The sequence below is a fragment of the Castor canadensis genome, chromosome 2 (genome assembly GCF_047511655.1).
Source record: "Castor canadensis chromosome 2, mCasCan1.hap1v2, whole genome shotgun sequence".
NCBI classification, from domain to species: Eukaryota; Metazoa; Chordata; class Mammalia; order Rodentia; family Castoridae; genus Castor; species Castor canadensis.
In genome coordinates this window covers 61,810,017-61,833,196 of record NC_133387.1, presented here as the reverse complement: position 1 = coordinate 61,833,196, position 23,180 = coordinate 61,810,017, and the positions used below count along the sequence as shown (strand labels likewise).

Sequence of the window (23,180 nt, the reverse complement as noted above, 5' to 3'; positions counted from 1 at the left end):
TTTTTACTTCTCTATTGTGACTTGTGCTCAGTGTTTACTTTCTGGAGTCTCGGTATTCTGATTATCTGTTTCCTTGTTTTTATGTATGTATAGATTAACCCTTTGTCCACTAATTTTGAATTTCATCACATTTTGCTAGTTGTCTTAAAACTTATCTTATATATGTATATTTAAAACTGCCCTTACTGTTTCTTCCATTGTGTTTAAATTTAAATAATCACTGACCAACTAAGGATTTATCAAATATTTGTGCAATTTTAAAATTTTGGGGGGGAGTAAATCTTAGTATGTTTCTATGTTTGTTATTTTAATACCTTTGAAACTTGTTTTGTTCTATGAATGGAGTAAAAATCTATATTATTTTTCCCTATTAGATAACTAATTACCCATAATTTTTAATGGACTGGGGGTTGAATTTTGGGCTCCATACTTGCCAGGCAGGTGCTCTACCATTTGAGCCATGCCTTCAGCCCTTTATCAGTAATCATAGTCTTTCCTGTGGATTTGTCTTGCCATTTTTATCATGCAGTAAATTCATATTTGAGGGTTTTTTTCTACTGATCTGCATTAATACCAGACTGTTCTGCATATTGTAGGTTTTTCATATACAGTAAATTCAACTCTTTCCTTAGTCTCTTTTGTCAAAAGCATCTCCCAGGTATTTTTACTTGCTTTACCAATAATCACTACCAGATGATTATTTGAATCATGTGTGATAGTATTGCGCTTTATGTTTGAGAACTAAGATGAAGAGGCTTATGATTTTATAACATTTTGATTCTGAGAAATATCAATGTATATGGCCAAATGATACTATTATTTGAAATGTAATGTACTTCTAGCACAGTATATTTTTACTTCTCTTAGTTTGTTTTGGGTCTTTGCAACAGGGTCTTGCTATATATAGCCAAGGTGGGCCTTGAACTTGTGATCCTCCTGCCAGTCTCCATAGTACTGAGATTACAGGCATGTGTCATTATACCTGGATTCAGTTCACTTTTGTGAATTTATGTCTCTGTTGACAGCAGGTTCTATTCTACATACAAGGAACACGTAATTGTATTAATTGGCATATATATTTATAAGGTTCATAAATATGCATAAAAGGTTACATTTGTGGTTATTGCATTTTTATCAGTAATTTCCTTTCTTGATACAATGAAGCTATGTTTCATGCTAAATTCATCGGAGTTTTGTTCAAGATTTTGCTTTTTGCAATTTAGTTAAAATTAACATTTTATTTTAGGCTTCTCCCCTTTTAAGGAGTCTTATAGACAAAAGGAAAAATACCTACTGTTTTGCCTCAGGTCATTTTTAGTTTGATTTGTGTTTTTAGAGAAAATTTGGGTTTCACATTTACATGTTTCTTACAGCAGTCTTTCAACAACTAAGATTGGCACTATGAGCCATGGAGAGATGGGTCCACGAAATTCTTAAGAATTCCTCAAGGATACACTGACTTTGATTATAGTAGTATAGCTGTCCTAAATTTATTGGAGAAATAATGCATGCTGTAGAAATGTGGTAGGGGTAAATAAATGAGAACTCATCATTGTATGTGGGTTTCAATATTATTGGTTAATGTTGTTAATGAAATAAGCTAAACTATTGAAACAAAGGATTTCCATATATAATGTCAGCCATGACATGATAGCAGTATATTATTCCTATGACCCAAAATTCAAAGATAACCACTATTTTAAACACTGGTTTATCATATTATTTACTCTGTAGTTTAGAAAGGCTCTTTGGTGCTTTCTTTGTAAACTCTTAATCTTATGTATAAATTCTTCTGTTAGTATGTTTCTGTGTTTGTTATTTTAATACCTTTGAAACTTGTTTTGTTCTATGAATGGAGTAAAAATCTATATTATTTTTCCCCATTAGATAACTAATTACCTATAATTTTTAATGGACTGGGGGTTGAATTTTGGGCTCCATACTTACTGTTACTGTAAATGATCATTTAGCCTTTGTTTGAAAACTCCCCTTTTTTTCATTTTTTTAGATGGTTTTGAATGTTCCTGTTTTTTTGAAGTCTGAAATTTTTGGTCCTAGGAAATGCTCCTTTTTCTGCTCTGTGGCAAACAGGAAGTTTTTTCATTATCTTTTAGGATCTTTAATATGTCAGAAGACAGCCATCATTATCCCTTAAAGGCTTTTATTTCCCATCAGGGCAGACTCTACCAAATCCTGTAAATTGGGTGACAACTTCAAATAAAGTATTTATCACTAAATAAGTACATTATGCTAAGCGTTTCCTGACCATCACTGGAAAGAGGTCTGCTATTTGTCTCTTGACACAATACCCTATTAAGCTCCTTTCTGAGTTCCCAAAGCATACTGTTGTGTGAACTGGAATTCAAAAGAATCGTGCTTTACTAACCTGTAGCCCTCCTGACCAAACTCCAGTTGTGTCTTCAATAATCCTGTCCTTTTTGTGCCCTATGTCACATTGTTTGAGTTACATTTATGTTTCTAAATTCTCTTGAGTAATTTTTGTTTTACATAAATCTTGCAAGAAACTCATTTCAAGGCAAGATAAGATCATTATCATACTATATAGTTTTTAAATTTCTCTATTTTAGACAATGGTTGCTTAACTAATTGTTGATTTATTAACTTATATGATTATTGGGTGAATAGTTAAAGGCACTTAAGTAAGTTTCCTAACCTCTCTGAGCCTTTAGTTCTTTTTGAACAAAAGACTGTGGAATAATTTCTGTGGTGTTTTTTCTGCTAAAATTCATTATGCCTAACATCACTGTACTCATCTGGATGTCTAGCTAATGACACTGAGGTGAATATTCCAATTAATTTTTCAAGAATAGGCTATTTTTGTGTGTGTAAAGCAGAGACTTTTAAAAAGAAATAACTTTACTGTCTGTGTTTGAGGTTTACAACTTGATGCTTTGGGATGCATACAGTTAAATGGTTACTGTAGTGAAGCAGATTAACATAGCCATCATCTCACATAGTTACTGTTCTGTGTGACAAGAGCAGCTTAAATCACCTTGTTTAAAAATCCCTAATACAACATAATTTTATTTATATTCTTACGTTGTACATTAGATCTTTAGGCTTGTTCAACCTACCTGTAGGTTACCTTGAATACTGTCCCCCCATTTCTTCTCCCATTTCTTTTCTCTCTCTTTATATTTTCTCCCATTTCTTTTCTCTCTCTTTATATTTGACCTTTGTTTTTAGACCTTTAGAGGACATTATGCTAAGAGTAAGCCAGATACAGAAAGAAAATAATGCATGAGCTCACTTATATGTGAAATCTATAAAAAGTAAGAGACATTTTTGAATGCCACGGAGAGTCATTTTATAAAAACAGCTCCTGAAATTTGTTCTATCTTTTCCTAGAAAGTTTGAAGTGACTGTGGTCTGATGACCCATACCGGAGGGCATTAGTCTTTTTGTCAAAAAATTATTGAAATTTGCTAAAAATATTATAATGAAAGCTCATTTAAAAGCCTACTTAACTGAAAAGTACTCTTCTAAAATAGAGAAATTATGTTTAATGTAGTTTAATAAATAAAAGTGCTCAAACTTAGAAATTTCTCATGGGTAGGTAATTATTTGGAAAATTGAATCGTTGTTTCCTGTAATTAGGTGAATGGTGCTAAGGAATGACTTAACCCCGAGATGCAGGGTTTGTCAAAGACATCATGCCTGCGCTGCTTGCTCACATGAGTTTCTCTTGTGAGTTACTAAAACAAGAAACATATGCTTGAATAATGTGTTCCCATGCTGAGAGACTTAATTATTTTTCATGATGACTTCTAGCTGAAAATGTTTCACGAGTTGGCAAGCTCACAAGTTGAAATTATATTGTCAGCTAGTACTCTCTGCTAGCCCGTCACCAGATGCAGCTTCTCTTCTATAACCATATCCCAATATGTTCAGTCACTTTATAAGAATCTACGACAAGACCGTCGTTCCCCAGTAGCCCTGGGGAATGGGTTCCAAAACCCTTAGTGGATACCAAAATCTGAGGATGAACAAATCTTTTGTATAAAATGGTGTATTATTTGTCCTCCCTGAATACTTCCAGTCATCTCTAGATCACTTATAATACCTAAATGCAATGTAAAGAATATGTAAATACCATAGTTCTATGTTTAGTAGGAAATGATAAGTTTGTACAACTTCAGTTTCAAGTAACAGTTTTTTTCAAATATCTCCAATCTGAAGAATTAAAAAGCTAACAACTCACAGACATGGAAGACCAACTGTATTTCAGAAAATACCCGTTGAGAGTAATAAGGGACTGTGTACCCTGTTAATATAGAGCTACATGTCTCAGACTAAAGAACCTCTGTGAACAGAGCAACTTTTCACCTCTCTCTCTCTCTCTCTCTCTCTCTCTCTCTTTTTTTTTTTGATTAACCAAAAAATTACCTGGATGCTGTAGAGTTATGTTATCAAGTATGGTAGCTACTACCCACATATGACTTTGAAATATGTATAAACTGTGCACCAGGTTTTGAAGACTTAATATATATAACAAGTAAGAAATATCTCACATAAAAGTTTTATGTTAATTACATGTTGCAATGGTAGTATTTTGTATATGGGTTAAATCAAATATATTATTCCAGTTAGTTTCACTTTGCTTTTTTGTTTTTTGTTTTCTAATGTTGCTGTTAGAAAATTTAGATTGCATTATGTGGCTTAATGTCCTGTTTCTCTTTGACAGCATTGATGGAGAGTAGTTGATTAGTTGTGGATCAGAATAGCTGAATGCCATTCTGTCTCAACACTTATTGAATTAACTGTATTCATAGCATTCTTTAAAAAATTTTGCATCCTGGGCTGGGGAGTGCCTCAGGTGGTAGACTGCCTGCCTAGTAAGTATGAGGCCTTGCGTTCAAATCCCAGTACCGCCAAAAAATGTACGTGTTGTATCTTCTATGTATATGTGTGTTCCAAAGCTGTGCTTACTTTGTTCTCTCTACCTGGCTCCAGCTGCTTCTTTACTGATTTTACTTCCTAAAGTCTCTAAAGAATTTAAAACCAGTACATGAAACTATTCTTCCCTACTCCATATTGATTGTCACTTCTCTGTACATACTTTACATCTATGAAGAATATTAGAAAGCTAACAATTAGATTCTAATATTAGGTTATCTCTAATGATGTTTTATGTTCCTTAGATGGAAAACATTTTGAGGAGGAAGAAGCCAAATATAAGTTCTTTCCCTGCTTTCTCAAAAATAATCATTTTCACTGTGCAACAGCCGGTTAGCAGGTGCTGTAATTTTAGGCATTCTTCCAGCTTTCTGGTATCATGATGGATACTGCTAATCACTAATCACACAAAGCCTAGGCTTGTGATTTATGATTATGTACTTTTGGCTAAGCCAAGTTTTCAGGGGTGTTTTAGAGAAAGAAAAACTATAAAATCATAAAGGAAATTCACTGTTATGTATTTTTTACCTCTAATGTCTCCTTTTCTGCTTTTTAAAAAATCTCTAATGTCTTCTTTTCTCCTCTCTATAATACTGGTTGTGGACCATTCAGGATGATGCCCGCCAACTCTTTGTACTTGCTGGAGCTGCAGAAGAAGGCTTTATGACTGCAGAACTTGCTGGAGTTATAAAGAGATTGTGGAAAGATAGTGGTGTGCAAGCTTGTTTCAACAGATCCCGAGAGTACCAGCTTAATGATTCTGCAGCATAGTAAGTGATCACAACTTCAGAACCAAACTGTCCTGTCCAAGTCAGTTTTATTACTGACATATTCCAATACAACTTAGAATATTCAGGTTAACAACATTTGAGAACTTTCTTGGTCTTTTTTGTGTGTTTGTAAATAGCCTTGGTACTATTTTCTGAGTGTTCAATAGTGTCTCAAGAGACCCAGGCTTATGTAAACTCTTAATTGGAACAGGCAGGATGGAATGTTTCCAGTATATTTCCAAGAAAGTAACTGGAACTTCCAAAAATTCTCTGTGAATTTGAGTATATCTCTAGTTGACTTGGAGCTAGCTAAACAAGAGGGTAACTGATTTGAATTCTTTTCATTATACTGATGGCGTCTAAAAAGAGTTCCTTGTTCAGTGACACACCCCTTAAGTGGGGACCTTTAGAAGTGATGCATGGTGATCCCAAGATATTTTCTCACAAAATAAAATAGCTCTACACTTGAAAATTGTCAGTTGTTTGTTCCTTGTGGTGTTAGACTCTGTTTACTGATATTTAAATACAGGTCTTTGTAAGAAAAATCTGCCCTGATAGTCCAGGTAGTGATCCCAGAAAGTATGCAAAGTAGGTTATAATGAAATCCAACCAGTTTTCTATTTGGTGATCTACAAAGAATTTAAAACAAACAAATAAAAAACAAAAAAACTTCAAAGCCGGGTATGGTGGTACACATGTGTAATCTCAGTGGATGGATCATGAGTTCCAGTCCAGCCTGGTGGGCTACATGTCTGTCTTAAAACAACCTCAACTATTTGTTTCCATAGTTTGGCACATGTGGTCAAAATTCAGTTGCTATTTGTGTAGCGTTAATTCTATTTAAAATGTGTGTTGTGTACTCTTCCTTGCCTTCCAAGATTGCACTGTTTTGTTGAGAGAGGTATTGACCCATGGGGAGAAAAATAAGTATAAGATAAAAGATGACAGGGGCTGGTGGAGTGCCTCAAGTGGTAAGAACACCTACCTAGCAAGTGTGAGGCCCTGAGGTCAAACCCAGTGCGCCAAAAAAAAAAAAGATGACAGGTATTGGAAGGTCTTGGTAAATACATGCACCTTGCTGCAAACAAACGGGTTATGGACCTAGGTATTTTTTCATGCATCAGTTTGAACATCTGAGTATGCTCTGTGTGTTGTGTGATTTAGTGTGAATCAATACTGTACATCATCGTATCACCGACAGCAATCTTTATAATTCTATATTCCTTAATCTGTGTTTTATACTTCTGTAAATATATATTGTTATTTAATAGGATTTACAAATGCATATGTAGCATATTCTTATTAAACATTAGCCTATTGTACAACTGGTATCATTGCTTCCAAGGAAATATCCTTTGTCCACTGAGTAAGTCCTTTTCTGTTTTAGGTACACATGCTATGTACTTTCCTTCAGATTTACATTTATTTTGAGGGTATTTGATTTATTTTTATGTTACAACTATTTGATTATTTTCTCTCTGTCACTACATTGTAAATTCAATAATGTCTACTTTTGCCTAATGTTGTATAACCATAGTTACCCATTGTGATCTTGTTTAATAATAAATGAATTAATAACACAAATCAGGAAAAATTAAACAGAAGAAAAACACAACCCCAAAACCATATTATTTGCTTTACCACCAGCAGCTCCTGAAGAAAGATTTAAATAGGAATCACTATTTTGCTAATCCCAGCAAAAGGAGCTGCTTCAGTAATTGAGGAGCACTGCTGGGGACAGTAGACCAAAGTCCTCATCCTTTGGGGCTACTTCCAGATGGAAGGCCATCTCTTCCTTGGTCAACAAACTGTGTAAACAGCATGGGCATGTATTGAGAGAAGTGTGTTGCTTTGGATTCCCATTATTTCATTTTGAGTATTTCTGACCTTAAAGTGACAATAATTCACTCAGTTTTCAAGAATGAAGGAAGTCGTGGAAACCTTTTTCTGCACAGTATTTAAAGGGCGTCTTGATTTCTGAGTTCTTTACCTGAAGCCATGGGATCTCGTCAGCTTGCTGTTTAAGCCTGCTGCCATTTGCAGTTTAAACTTGTGATCACTTAAAACAATGTGAGTTTTCCACAATGCCTGTTTCTCTTTTCAGTCTTATTGAAATATAAGTGCATATTATTTTTAGACAATTAGAACTATAGCAGTTTTAATCAAAAATATCTTTATGAGTAATCAGCACATTTTAAATAAAAATAACTCACTATTTTAATGGGTCAGTTAGTAAAATATTGCTATGTTTTATTTTGTTTGTTAAACCAGAATTTTCTAACAATAAGCTCTCCCCCTCTGTACCTAATTTATTGTTCTCTAGTACAGAACACTGCAATGGTACTCCTTTCCCATGTTCAGCTGACCTCAGACTCATTGCGAGCTTCTCCTCATGTAAGGTTAAATGTATCTTATTGGGCTTAGTTTCCACGCTGTTTTACAGCTTCTGATGGGAATGGCATTCCCTGTTTTCTGTCCCATTATTCATATTTCCATTTACACCTGTCAGTATCCATGAATCCTCCTTTAATCACCCAGGTTCACATTTATCTCTCCTTACTGGACTTTCTTTAAATTATTACTTCTGCAGTCAGACACAAAATAATTTCCTTTCTTACAATGCACGGTGTGATAACACTGCATTTTTATGTCACAACATATTTGGTGTCTTTGGCAGGGAGTATTAGCTCAGTGGCTAAATATGTCAATGGGGTAAGTAAAATATAGACATTGACTTAGAGAGTTGTAAAAGATAGAACACAGGAGCATGCTTTGTTTTCCTGTGTATGACAAAAAACTCAGAAGAAAAGACTTCACATTCAGCCTTTGCCTGAGGCTTCCTTGCTCTTCCTCTAAAAAAGACTTATAAATTCACCAAGAAAAAGTACAACATGAGCACAGTGTTACATCAAAATATTATAATAAAGAATTTTCTTGTTTAGAGGTACCAGGTTTTAAACTCAGGGCTTCTTGCTTGCTAGGTAAGTACTTTACCACTTGAGTCTCAGCCCCAGCCCTTTTTTGCTTTGGTTATTTTTTCGATAGGGTCTCATGCTAGTATGGGACTGGTCTTGGACCGCAGCCCTCTTACCTACACCTTCTGCATAACTGAGGTCACAGGTGTGCACCTATGAACTGCTATGTCTACAAACAAAGTTCACATTTAAAAAATACTGAAGTGAAATTCATTTCAGTAGGAATTCACATCTAAGTTTTTATTGGTTGTTTTATAACAGTATACAGAAACTTGAAAACTTGCAGTGAATTCAGAATATTGGATTCACTGAAAACTGTTTTAGTCTTTGTTTAGATGATCTGTATTAGTTATACTTACTGTTAACTTGTTGTTCTGCTGTTTTTTCAGCTACTTGAATGACTTGGACAGAATAGCACAATCCAATTATATCCCAACTCAGCAAGATGTGCTGAGAACTCGAGTGAAAACTACAGGAATTGTTGAAACCCATTTCACTTTCAAAGATCTTCATTTTAAGTGAGTAGCTTCCAGACATATGATTTATAAATTTGTGTATAAAAGACATTAGAAATCAAATATAAGAATAGAAGGTTACAACAGTTTTAGAGTTGGAAAAACATTTCTCAGATGAGTATACAAAATAACTTCGGGGCAAAAAGAAAAGCATTATTAGGAAGAATATTTTAAATCTTTTAACAAAAAATTAGCCCACCAAGTGCCTTTGGCCTATACTTTTATAGTCATTCAAATGAAAATAGTTTGCCAGCTTTTATTTCTGAACAGAAAATGCTGCTCTGATGTACCATAGAGTATTGCTACCTATCTATAGGTTAAAAAGAGAGTTTTACTTAAGAATATATGGTTATACATGGAAATGTTTAAAAAGAAGAATACATTTTAAGTTTTGTGAAAATGTGCATTTATAGTGAGCTGACGGTTGTACCATTTTAAACAAGAAATGTTTACTTAGAGTGTACTGACTGTGAACTTCCTGGGGTCTAAAGTAATAAAGTAGAATTGCTTAAAAGCATCTTAAAAGAAGGTTCCTAGTCAGGTAAAAAACAAATAATTATTAGTTCAGTTCCTAAAAAAAGCTCACTGTGACATATCGAAAGCAAAGTTAAATATATACAATTATATTTCTGAGTATTTTAAATATAATACTTTCATTACTGACATTTATCACTGATTTATCAGTGATTCACCTAATCGAGTTTCCCAGAAAACAAAAGTTCAATTTCAGTTTTCCGTGGCCCCTTCCCAACATTGTCGTGCCACCGTAAATGAAGACACAGATCATAATTAGTTTATCTGACAATATTAACTTTGTATTTTGTGTATGTTTTTGCTTTTTTATTTTCATTGTTTTTTGAGCTCTCTGGATATATTTTGCTCCTGGCTTTCTCTCTTAATGAATCATTTACCTTTTATTCTGCTTGTTGTACTTCTGTAATATTAAATGACTGTGTTATATCATCTGGGGACTATTATCATAGTTATCTTAAAGCTATTAAATTATTTTTAATGGTAAGGAACCTCATTGTTGGAATGAGGATTTAAAATTTGTTTTTTAATTTTAGTGCACCTTAGATTCTAGTTTTTTGTGTGTTTTATTTACTTGTTTTAATGACCATGTTGTAAAGAAAACTTAAATAGTTATGCTCAACTCAGGTAATGGCATATTTCTGGCAAGAAGTCAAGGAGAAAATATATAAAGTTGGGGTTAGTAACTAAGGATTCTGCTTTCCCCTGTTAAGTAGCTGGGCAAACTCCATTAAGAGTCCCAACAGAGAGACTATTAACAGTCTTCTCCTTGATCAAACACTTAATTATAAAATGAATTATTGCCTATTAAAAACATTGCAAAGGTGAAAACTCCATAAAAGGTGAAAAATAGCAAAGGCATATGTTAAATGAATTATTTGGTACTTAAGACAGTCTGACTGTATGAAGTCACTTTTAGTCCTGAGTAGATTTCAGTCTTAAAACATTGATCCGTGATCCTTCCATGATGCGCACTTACCACACTCCATTTAGACTCCTTCAGTGAGGTACATATTACAGAATGTATTTCATTACTGTTCTGATTTTCTGATTTAAAAGGTGACCACAAGTTTTTCTAGAACTTCACATAAACTATCTTTATTTTAGATTTGAGCTTGTTTTTTTTTTTTTTTTTTTTTAGGTATTTCATTAAGTTTATTTATTTTCTTTTATTTACTTGTGCATACAGTGTTTGGGTCATCATTGCTAGTGTCTGGTTCCAACTTTGCTTTTTATATGTTAAATGAGCTTTAAATTAAGGCAGAAATGTATTTACAATAGTTCTGCTGGGAACCCTTGAATGTTGTCATTGCTTTGTAGTTCTGTATATACTTAATGTTGTAATTTCTTGTCTCAGTTTAACTGCTAAATAAAATGTTTCACGTTTTTTGTATGGTTGGATTAACAAATACAAAATGAGGCAATAGAGCATTTATTATAATTTAAGAATTCATATTATCATCTGTGTGAATAGACATTCCTGGGCATTGTCTGTGATTTACTTTAAGAATCGCTGGTTTTCTTTATTATCCCTCCTGTTATAAAATTAGCATAATATAAAACAAATTTCTACTGTTTTTCCATAGTAGTATAAGTTTGTAATAGATTTTGGGATATACTGTCCTACTTAGAGTTTGATATCCATAAATGGTCAACTAGCTTTGTAGTAGTCAATCTTGGCCACAGTAGTATTAGATGACAATCCAAGGATACCTCACCACGTCTTGGATATCCAACATCCCTTTCATCTCCACCCTCCAAAAAACACCTAAGAAAACTCAAATTCATTTATTGCTTGATGCTATCCAAAAACCTTACTTTTATATACAGGGGAACGGAATATGTATTTGTTTTGTTTCTTTAAAATAGTAATTCAGAATTGAAAGAGTAGCATATTAAATAAGATAATTCTATTGTATATGTGGAGCAATAAATAATGCTCCATACTTTGGGTTTATCCAGGCGATATCCCACCTGTTGATTCTGATTCACCACAAAAGTTTGAGAACTACTTACTGGCTTAAGCTAAAAGTTCTTTGTTTATTACCAACATATGAAACATCATTCATTAATAGTTTATAAATTAAATAAATTGAAGAGATTTCCTCTAGCCAAGTTATTTAATAACCTCATTATAATTGAAGCTCTTTGAGATTTAACATTCCTACACCATAACTTGCAGATCTGGACCTTGCACATAACAAAGTTAGTCTGTTATTTCTCGAAAGTTTTTTAAAATATTCATTAGGCACAGTTCATTCATTCAGTCAGTAAATATCTTTGAAGTACTTTGTGTCCAATGTTGGGGACATAAAAGTCTTTGTTTTTACATTCTTATAGTGGAATTGGGATAAGGAAGTGGCAATGAAAAGAAACAAGTATTTGATGTTTAGGAGATGGTAATTGCTGTAGAGAAAAGTAGAATTTATGGTAAAGAAGTACCTGCACAATAAGAAAATGTATTCATTTTCTAGGACTGCCATAACAAATGGTAGAATTTATCACATCATAGTTTTGGAGGTTAAAAACCTGAAATCAGTATGCTACAAAGGCCGTGCTCCTTCTGAGGGCTCTGAGGGAGAATCTCCCTTATCTCCCTTGCAGCTTCTGGTGGTTGCTGGCAATTCATAACATACACCAGCTCGTAGCTGTATCATGCCAGTGTCAGCCTCGGTCGTCACATGTCCATCTTTCATCTGTGCATGGGTAGGGTGGGTTCCTTGCTGCTTGGCAGTTCAATCCTCGGTTTACCTTTCTGCTCTCATTTTACTGTAAGCAGCAAGGAGACCCAAGGACCACATCCGTCCACACTGCAAATTTTTCAGCTAAATATCCAAGTTCTACCTTCCACCCCAAAATAAAAGGCAATTCAGCTGATTGCTTGCTATTTTAAAACAAGGATTGCCTTTCTTGTGGTGTGTGATACATGCTTTTCATTTCCTTTTGAGTGCTTGTTAACAGTGTCTCTACTCATTCACATATTAACAGATACTCTGTTCATGATAATAGTCTCTCTGAAGCGATAGAAACTTTTCTACTGTGCTCCTCACTCATCTGAGCTTATACCAGGATCAACTTTTATATCTGTATTTCTCCCAACCTTTTCTTCAAGATACTCTAGGTATTTTTTTCTGTGAAATGCTTCAAGATTCTTCCAACTACTCAATTTCAAAGTCACTTTCACAATTTTAGATATTTCTTTCAGTAGCACTGCTCTCCCTGTTCTATCATTTGTATTTTCCAGAGAAACAGAAAAATTAGGTTGTGTTTATTTGAAGAACTTGACTTATGGGATTATGGAGGTTGACAGATCTGAAGATTGTAGGGCAGGCCTTCATGCTTAGACACAAGCTGTTGTGCATACTTGAGGAAGAATTATATTAAATTCTGAGAAACCTCAATTTTTGCTCTGAAGACCTTTTAACTGGTTGGATGAAACCTCTCCGCATTATTTAAGACAATCCTTATTACTTGAAGTCAGCCAGTTGTAGATGTAACCATATCTGTAATGCAGAAGCATCTAATTGGTGTTTGATTAAATAATTGAGTTGACACATGAAAGTAAACATCACATAGAGAAAATGTGGGAAGAGTTGGGTTGTGTTGCTGCTTTATATTGAGTGGACAGGGAATATGTGACATTTGGTCAGAAAAGTTATCTGTAATATGTTACTTGGTCGCTATATATTCCTAGGCAGTTTATCAAATAGTTACCTAATTAAAGTCAGTTTATTTTATCTTTTACTTTGTTCTTGTTTGGTCTCCAGTACCATCTTTTTGTATCTACTTTGTATTCTACCCTTTTTGTATCTCACTCATTCTAATTTATTATGTGATGGAATCGTTTTATTATATGGCATGCTTTAGTAAACAATTTCTAGCTAAACCAACATGGAGGCTGCCTAAATGATGATAAAAATAACAATACTAGTTGATGTACTCAGGTTTAGTTTATAGGCCAATATTGCTCTGTAGGGAAAATTCTCTTTGCCTGTAAATTAAATAGGGACTGTTTTAATTAGTGCACCTCTAGATAAATGGAACCTTTAAAAATGTACTAGTTTGCATAGTGCTTCTGTTATATAAGTGGTTATTTCTAGGTTGCATAATGTAGTTTATGCAAATTTAAACTTTTGCCTAACTTTAGAAAGTCTTCCCAGGAAAAAGAGGAAAGGGCCATTGTCATTACATTGTTTGATAACATTGCCCTAACCTACAACGGTTTGATTTTGTATCTGGTTTAAAAATTGAGGTATTTTTCACTCTAAATTCCAAAGCTATTCAGTAGGGCCACCATTTACCTCATGTTTCAGTTCTCATTTTTGTTCATACCATGGTTTTACTTTATAATCTAGGCAAAACTGTCTGCCCCTTTCTGAGTTTGGTTTGCCTTCCCGGCGTTCTCTTACCTGGAATTGTTTCTCCTTTACACCAAAGTCTAACTTATTGCCTCTGAGAGAAGTCACTTCTCAATAGGGAGAGGGCAGCCATTTCTTTGCCCGTAATGTTCTGTGACTGGTAAATTGAATCGTGTTCTTTGATCTCTGCATTCCCCGTTGCTTTATGGGACTCTCAGTGTTTATAGGGGGTGCAGTCCATTAATTTATATTTGCTTTAATGTTCTAAGTGTTTCCACATGTTCCCACATGAATGTCGTAATTTTTTAGGACATTTTTGTTTTTACTTTAGAGGTACTTTCCCTGCAATTAAAAATAAAAACACAGAGCAGACTTTTCCCCCTTGAGAATACCAATTTGTGACATTGTTTTCCTCCCACAAAGTCATCCTACATGCTCCCAGCTATTTGGAGGTTTTTTTTGTTTTTGTTTTTTTGTCAGCATTACAGAGCTCCTCAGAGCTTTTGAACATTTAATGTGATGTCAACTCATGAATTTTCCTCTTACAGAATGTTTGATGTGGGAGGTCAGAGGTCTGAGCGGAAGAAGTGGATTCATTGCTTCGAGGGAGTGACCGCCATCATCTTCTGTGTGGCACTGAGTGACTATGACCTGGTTCTAGCTGAAGATGAAGAAATGGTAAGCAGAACTACTTCTAGCTGGAAGCTCTGAGTTCAAACCCCATGATTGCCAAAAAAAAAAAAAAAAAAAAGTAAACTTCTAAGGGTTGAGTGTGAAATGTTGCCAAGAACTTTTCCCAGAAAAATTCTTGAGAAATTGTTGCTTATGCTTGAATTATTTGAAAGTTCAGGCTCTTTGCTTCAGCTTTTCTGTTTGTGTTTTGCTATAGCAGCCCAGATGCATCTTGAGGAAAAGGAAAAAATTGAAAATCAGTCTCAACTTCAACCCTATACAGTTAACTGTGAATTTCCTATATCTGATATTTACATGCTACATGACAGTAAAGTTAATTCCATAGTAGACCAAGACTCATTTTTCTTCACTTATTGTTTCTGTCAGTTTAGTAGTCTTTGATACATGTTATACTTTGTTACTTCTGTTTTATTTTCAGTTATGTTTCAATGTACCATTAATCTGGGGGAAATACTTTTATTATAAAGTTAAAATTCTTCCATTTGAAATTAACTTTAATCAGTACTTAAAAGAACAGGTTAAAATGTCAGTATTTTAAAATCAAGTATATATAGTTGTAGTACAGTAGGTATAAATAAGTTATCTCCTAATGAAAACTTAGATGACCTTCATAGCAATGGCATGTTTCTTCAAGTGTTCTTGCTTGGGATCCCCAGTTTATAACATCAGGCATCAGGTGGTTTCCTGGCACAGAGCTTGATACATAGTGGGCAATGAGAAGTAATGATGACATAAATGAAATGATAAGTGATGATGGTATACTTACCTTGCCAAAATCAAAGTGTGCTATTTTGAAGTGGCAGAATATATTTTTGTGGAATTGTTAACTGCAATCCTAGGTCAGGAGAGTGACTAGGGGTCCCAACATACCAAATGTGGTACCTGCCACCTCGAGAGTCCAGTCAGAGAGTAGCTAGTAATGGTGAAGTAGGAAAGGAATTTATTTAGTGGCCATACTGGGAAGAACAGGGGCACTAGCATCCTAAGCTATCTTTGGGATACTGAGAAGAACTCTGGGATAAAATATGAGAAGTACACAAGAAGAGGGAAAGAAGCATGTGTAGTCTTAACAATTTTGGTCTAACTGTGCTCTGGTTGATCATTTTCTTTGGTTGGTTCTGTGGGGTGCTGCTGGCTGTCAGGCAATTGTATTGCATGGGAAATAATTTGGTTCCCATTATGAGATAATTATTCCCTATTGGTGGGTGGGCCTCTGTTCTGTCATAGGGTGTAAGCCTGCAGCACTCATTCTTCCTTGAATTTGGGATAAACTGGAAGGACTCAGAGAGAACAGCTTAGAGACAAAAATGGAGTTGGTTAGTATCATAACAGGGTCCTCCTTTAGAATGTTACTTGCTTTTCAACTGACTAACAACTGTCCTACTGCAACTTTTTCCATTTAAAAAAATATTCCTCAAAATCCTTGTTATTAGTGAGAACTTGTTTCTGTTTTCTATTACAGAATCGAATGCATGAAAGCATGAAATTGTTCGACAGCATATGTAACAACAAATGGTTTACAGATACATCTATTATACTTTTTCTAAACAAGAAGGATCTCTTCGAAGAAAAAATCAAAAAGAGCCCTCTCACTATTTGCTATCCAGAATATGCAGGTATTTTGCTTTCTCTGAGTAACTTATCAAAGGAGGTATTTCTAAGTGAACCTTTCCCTAAAGCAAGATTTCAGTTGTTAGTTTGAATCTCTTGGCTTAGTAACTTTTGAACCGTGAAAGGATAGTATTTATCAAACTGAATTTGAGCACAAATACTTCCTTAAGATGTAGATGAGATTACTGAAAATACCATGTGCATTTTATGGAAAAGCAATTAGATAATTTCCAGTGATGACTCCAGTTCTTCATAAATTTAGAACACTGGTTTGTTCATCCAGTCATAGATCCCATGTCAGGTGTCATGTGGTGCGTGACAAACACTGTCTCTGCTCCCTGTCTGATCTCAAAGACAGACATGCTGATAAGCAGACAGCAAACAGTAGCAGTGCTGCATGCTACCAAGAGGGAACATGAATGTTATTATAAGGGGAAAAAAGAAGATTCATCGTGAGGCAGGTAATTCCTCTGGAGTGTCAGGGAAGGTTTCATAAGAAATCTAAACCTTCAATAATGATGATGTTAATGGACTTTACTTCTGTTAACTATGGAAAGTGTACTAGAGTGAGGAAAACAGACTTGATATATAGTCCTAGCTTTTACAGAATTGGCTCTTTGATCTTGACCGAGGCAGTTAATTTCCCTAGGTTTCAGTATCCTATCTGTAAAGTCAGGAATTGGGCTAAAACATTGGCTTTGATCTAGTTTAGTTTCTCAGAGAGCCTCCCAGGCTATGGAAAGTAAGTGCTGGTAGCAGAGCTGGGTAGGCCCCTTACATGCACACACACCTTGCAGCTCCTCTCACGTTAAAGCAGACTAACTCAGTTTTCATCTGTTTTATACCTTGGGTTTCTAAATAAGATTTTATTTTAGTGAAGAGCACTCTGTGCCTTAAAAAAAAAAGTGTGGTTATCACTTATTTGTATGATTTAGATCTAAAATCTAAATATTCCAAAGATTTTATTTAGTTCTTACCCTTACCTCATCCTTCCTGTTTAAAAAGAAAAAACTCCTAAGAATTTGTTTTGTTATAAACAAACTTTTAGTCAGTATGGTATTGAGTGAGTTGTACCATGACTACTGCCATTTCACAGGTGATGTTAGACAGGTCTGTGCTGTCAGCACTTCTGTATCCCCACTAGACAGGTGAGAATATGAGCTTAATGAAGTCACAGAGTCCAATTCCAGACCCAAGTCCACTGCACTCCCACCCAGACCTTTAACGACTAAGATGCATTAGTTAAATTCGCATTGTAACTAAAGTGGAAATATTCTTTGATAAATCATGCGAATTATGATAACCTTTTTGGATACTGTGGAGTTATACCTAAGTTCAAAATAAGTTCACACAGTGATTCAAAAACCTTTGCTTTCTTTTGGAAAGTCATAGTATCCAAACACACCATATTCAAAAGAACCATTATGTTCTCATTTATCACACCAAATGAATTCATAAATAATACATACCTATAGGGATTTAAGAGCAAACAAGAATATAATTGTTAGCCTTTCCCTTGTTAGGTATATAATGTGTTAAAAATCCTTTGCTTATGTTGTCAAGTTAGTAAGAATCCCTGATCTTGGAATCTTTGTACAGAAAAGAATGTTACATAATTCTTTCATATTCCCATTGTTAAGATTATAATTTAAAATCTGAACTGCCTGGCATAAGTATTGATTCATTTGCTCTTGTTTCAACCCCAGCTCTCAGTGTTTGAACTCAGGGCCTTGCACTTGCTAGGCAGATACCCTACCACTTGAGCCAATTCCATCACATTAAGCCTCCCCACAAACACACACTTTGCTATTCTTTGCTTAAGATTTAAAAACAGATTGAAGAATATATTCATTAGTTCATTCGAATATGTGGTGGCTCTTGAGGTGTATGTAGCTTTTTAGCTACCCAGCAAATACATACCAAGTGAGCTATGTAATCAGTGTAAGCCATTTTCCCCAAACATATTTTTAATTAAGAGGATTGCCTTAGCTTCCTTGGGCCAATAAACACTGTTTATTGCTTCAGAATTTTGGAGCACAAACCTTATTATGATTTAATAAAACAAATTTTGATTTGTAAGAGTATATGGTTATCTGCTGGCAAGGGCTATAGTTTTCTTACCTTTTTGTCCCTTACATAGGAGTTCCATTGTTTATGTTGTCAAAGTACTTTTAACATGACATTCCTGTGGGCCTCTGTCATGTTTCATTTTACTATGATATTGTGAATATTAAGTGCAACACAAAAGGGGGTTCAAGGTCTATAGGATATGTTGTTTTTCCTTGAAGTTACATTCTCATTTAGGAGATTTTATGCTGAAAATACTTTTGAGATAGTGTAACAAAAACTGAAGTAGAGTGTTCTGTAGTCTATAGCAATTCTTAAGTAACATAGAACCCATCTGGAGCCAATTTTGAGCAAATATGAAAGTGGATCAGGTAGTACTACAGAACACAGGGGCAGTTTGTACATTACGCAAACACCAAATGTGAAATAGAGCATCTCCAATCATTCCAGAGCAGACTGGGTAGCAGAAGACTTTGAATGCCAGACAGATAATTTTGTATTATTACAAAAGAGGGATTTAAACAATTTTTTTCAGGTGAACATTTTATTGAAGCATTTGATACACTGTTATATTAATGTATTTTGTCACATTATTATTATTATATACACAAATATATCCATACACACAGTTAGCTAAGTGTGAAGTATTGATTTTTTAAAGGTTAACACAAAAAATGAAAAGTGGAAAAGTAATATACACTACTCAGATCAAGAAATAGAATTATTTCCTGAACCCCCGAAGCCCTTTTGTTTTTATTGTTGTGTTGGGGGGGGTACATTGTGAAATTTACTAAAGTTCTTACAATATATCATACTTGAATTCACCCTCTCCATCATTCTCCTTTATCCCTCCCCCTCCATCCTGGAATAGTTTCAGCAGGTCTCATTTTTTCATTTACATACATGTGTACACAGTATTTGCACTATATTTTCACTCTTACACCCTTTCTCCACCTTCTCCCCCATCACACTGGTACCAGCCTCCCCAGAGAGGAACTGTTCCACCCTCCTGTTCTCCAATTTTGTAAATGAAAAAAAAAATGACATTTTTATTTGTTTAAGATAACTACACAGGGAATTTCCTTGTATCATTTCCATATATGTATGTATTATAACCCAAATTGGTTCATCTCCTTTGTTTTTCTTCTTTCTACCTTAGTCCCCCTTTTATGGTGGCTTCAACAGGTTTAAAAATTCTATATTCATTCTTGTATAGAGAATGTATCAACCATATTCACCTTTCTAACTCCCAGAAGCCCTTTCATGTCTCCTTTCAATCTTAACTAATCGAACAAAGAATCATTTACTTGACTTTTGTCCTCATCTGTTCATTTGATTGTTTTCAAACATCATTTGGATCACACAGTGTCTACTGTTTTGTGTCTGCTTTTGTTTAGCAGAATGTTAATGAGATGCATCCATGTAACCGTGTGTAGCAATAGTACTTTTCTGCTCATTTCTTTATGGTGACTAATTATATAAATATACCAGAATTTATTGAGCAGATGCAATTTTGATAAACTTTTAGGTTAGTTCCTAAAGTAACTACCTTTAGCATTCTTCATATATTCCTTTGCTTTTCTCTTCTTGGAATCAAACACATATGAAGAGGCAGCTGCATATTGTCAGTGACTATATGCATGTAGTTCTAAAAACTAAATTGCTGGGTCAAAGTTCATGTGTGACTTTCTTTAGGTACTGCCAAACAATTTCTAAAGTCTTTGTGGTCAAAGGAAGTCCTTAGTTACCTGAAAACAGGAATGTGTCATTTGCTTTGTTTGTAAGCTCATACCATGAAACCACATTGTAGATCGTTATAAAATTTTTAATAAGAAAATGAGCATGAAATGGTGATTAATGTGTAAATAGGAAAGGTAATTAAAAAAAAAATACTCATCAGCCTTTAGCCAGTGTTACTGATCCACCACTGGGCAGAACTGTAATAGCATGCCACAATCAGGCAACGGAGTACTTAAATGTTGATATGTAGATAGAGTATCAGTTACGAAAAAGAGATCTGACACTTGAGATTTAGGCAGGAACAAAGGCCAGGGCTAACATGGAATACCACAACAAAGGAGTTTTAATTTTAAAGAAATTTCTAGTTTTAAAAAGTAATTAATACAGGTTTTTTTTTTCATTTAGAAGAAATTGATTCTAGAAGGGAAAAATACAGTTATGGAGTCTACATAGTTTACTTGATGCATGAAACTGACTTCAGTATTTGTAAGTCTATTTTGCTAAGCAGTATACATATTTTAATTTGTTTGGATTGTGTTTCTTTCCTTTTCCCATCTCAGGATCAAATACATATGAAGAGGCAGCTGCATATATTCAGTGTCAGTTTGAAGACCTCAATAAAAGAAAGGACACAAAGGAAATATACACCCACTTCACATGTGCCACAGATACTAAGAATGTGCAGTTTGTTTTTGATGCTGTAACAGATGTCATCATAAAAAATAATCTAAAAGATTGTGGTCTCTTCTAAGTTTTGCAGTTAATGATAAAATGCATTTTCAAACCAAATGAATACTTATATATGGATCTCTCTAGACTAGAGTCGTGCAGTGACACAGAATGTAGTATAGCAAATGCATCGTGGACCTGACCAAAGTTGTTCTCTTTTGTGTCTTTAACTGAAAGTGATACAAGGACCTTTCTTAAAGCTTAAAGGTGGTCCTGCAGTGTGAAAGTGAAGGACAGTGTTAAGGCTGGGCTCTAGTGTATTGATGATTTCTGTGTAAGTGTAAATATCCAAATGTATGTATAATGTATTTATAACTTTAATTTTCCATATTTCTTTTAGGTTTTAAGAGTGGCAATTTACAATTCTAGTGTGATGGCTTTGGAAATAACATAAATATTAAGTACCTTGTACTAAATGACAGATTATTTACTGTGTTTGGCAGTTTTAAACAGCTTTATTTATGTTCATGTCCTGTAAATTTTTAGGTATAGAAATTAATATTAGGAAATGTCATAGCCCTGTCCTTGATTATATGTACACTTGTATTCATAAAAATGTTATTTGTACAAACATTGCACAGACTATTTTAATAACATGATTTGTTCTTTACTATGTTTTATTGAAACGTTCTTAAAGCGGATGAGTATACTTGCCTTTGAATCAATTATTTAAGCATTGTATGGATTTTAATGTTTCTTTTAGAGAGTGCATGCTGCTCTGATTCTACATTAGATTTGGCTGGAAAACTAAAATTTCAGTATTTTGAGGATATACTATCTTAGTCTTCTCAACTTAATTTTTATTCAGTTGGTTTGTTTTCACTTTGAATTTTAATATCTGGATGGAATTCATGCATTGCCTTAAAGGTGATGCCAGATTAATTTTATACACTTTAAATAACTGCATTTTTATTTATAACTAAGTTTAGATGGACATCGAAAGCATTTTTGTGGGTAAAATTTTTTAGTATAATGAATTTTGAGACATTCATTTGTGTATTTCCTTTGGGAAATCCCTTGTATTTAGCATACATGATAGTTCCTTGTTTGGAAGATGAAATATCTTTGAATACTTTATTGATGATATTATGCAAGCTTAAAATTCATACATGTAACCAGTTTCAAGTTTAATTTCCACCCTTTCCCCCTTAGATGTTCAAATTCATTCTACTTGCTTAAATTTATATTATTTCTTTTTAAATTATGCTATTATTCTTGAGAATTAAATGGACAATTACACTTAGAAAATGAGTAATAGTATTTAACAAAATCAGTGATTATATGTATACTCAAGTAAGTATTACATAACAGCTAGATGTTGAAATTTGGCAGAATCATTTTTCTTTTGATTATTTACAGTGTGTCTGTGACCTTGTTTCAGCAAAATGAATAGCATTGCCTACCCCATTTCCCTGGGTTTTTTTTGTTGTTGTTTTTAACTCATCCTGAAAAACTAAGTCTTTCAGTAAGTTTCGCTAGTAAGTAGTTTCTGAGTTTGGTCATGTGTCATCATTTTGTTAAAGTATGTTTATTGATGTATTGTGCATATGTGTGGATATGGGTAACCATAAACTACTTGCATATCTGTTTTATTCAGGAGAGATTTTTTTCTTCTTTGTAATGTAAGGAAGTTCTAGGCTATCAAAATTCCTTAAGTGTTAGTTTAGATTCTTTATGTGCCTTTCACGAAAGATATGTTTTCATTCATTTTACTGATGGAAGACCTGTAAGATCCACATTGTGAAGCTGTGTATGAAATTTAGCCATAATATGAATAAATTTGAATGATGAGAAATACGGTTTAAAAGCCACAAAAAGCACATATTGGTGATCATCATTGATGAATTCCTAAACTTTATTCTGTGTAATTGTGTTACTAAAGTCCTAATAAATTTAAATTTTTAAAATTTTACAGACCTGTTGGCCTAACCCGTTTTGCCTTAGAATTCAAGACTCAGTGTATAATTTTTTCTTTTACAGTGCTTACCTTTTTAGTTTTATCTATTTCAAAAACTTGAGTTTTCCCTGCCACAAGTTTTCTCTTGCAGTAAGATGCGACATTGTGTGAACTGTGTGCCTAATATCCTCTGCTGAGAACTCATCATCACCTGCTCCAGCTCACTGTGCCCCAAACCAAATTTATCATCATTCTCCCTGGAAGCCAATTCTCACCCTTGCCACTTCAGCCAGTGCTGTAGTTTTGGTCTTGAATGTCCCCCAAGTAGTCTTTGAGAGGTGGCGCCTTGTGGGCAGTCCATAGGTCTTAAAGGACTT

The 23,180-nt window shown here is 34.3% G+C and overlaps 1 protein-coding gene across 2 annotated transcripts in view; it reads left to right on the top strand.

Moving 5' to 3' along the window:
• Positions 1 to 22,818, top strand: part of Gnai1 (G protein subunit alpha i1) — a 91,530-nt gene extending 68,712 nt beyond the window's left edge. For both annotated transcript variants that reach the window (XM_074064886.1, XM_074064887.1), the window contains exons 4-8: positions 5,530 to 5,687; positions 9,052 to 9,180; positions 14,615 to 14,744; positions 16,222 to 16,375; positions 20,738 to 22,818. In XM_074064886.1, coding sequence (XP_073920987.1) covers positions 5,530 to 5,687; positions 9,052 to 9,180; positions 14,615 to 14,744; positions 16,222 to 16,375; positions 20,738 to 20,928 — 762 coding nt within the window. In that variant the 3' untranslated portion in view covers positions 20,929 to 22,818. The remainder of the gene's footprint in view (positions 1 to 5,529; positions 5,688 to 9,051; positions 9,181 to 14,614; positions 14,745 to 16,221; positions 16,376 to 20,737) is intronic.
• Positions 22,819 to 23,180: the final 362 nt, after the last annotated feature.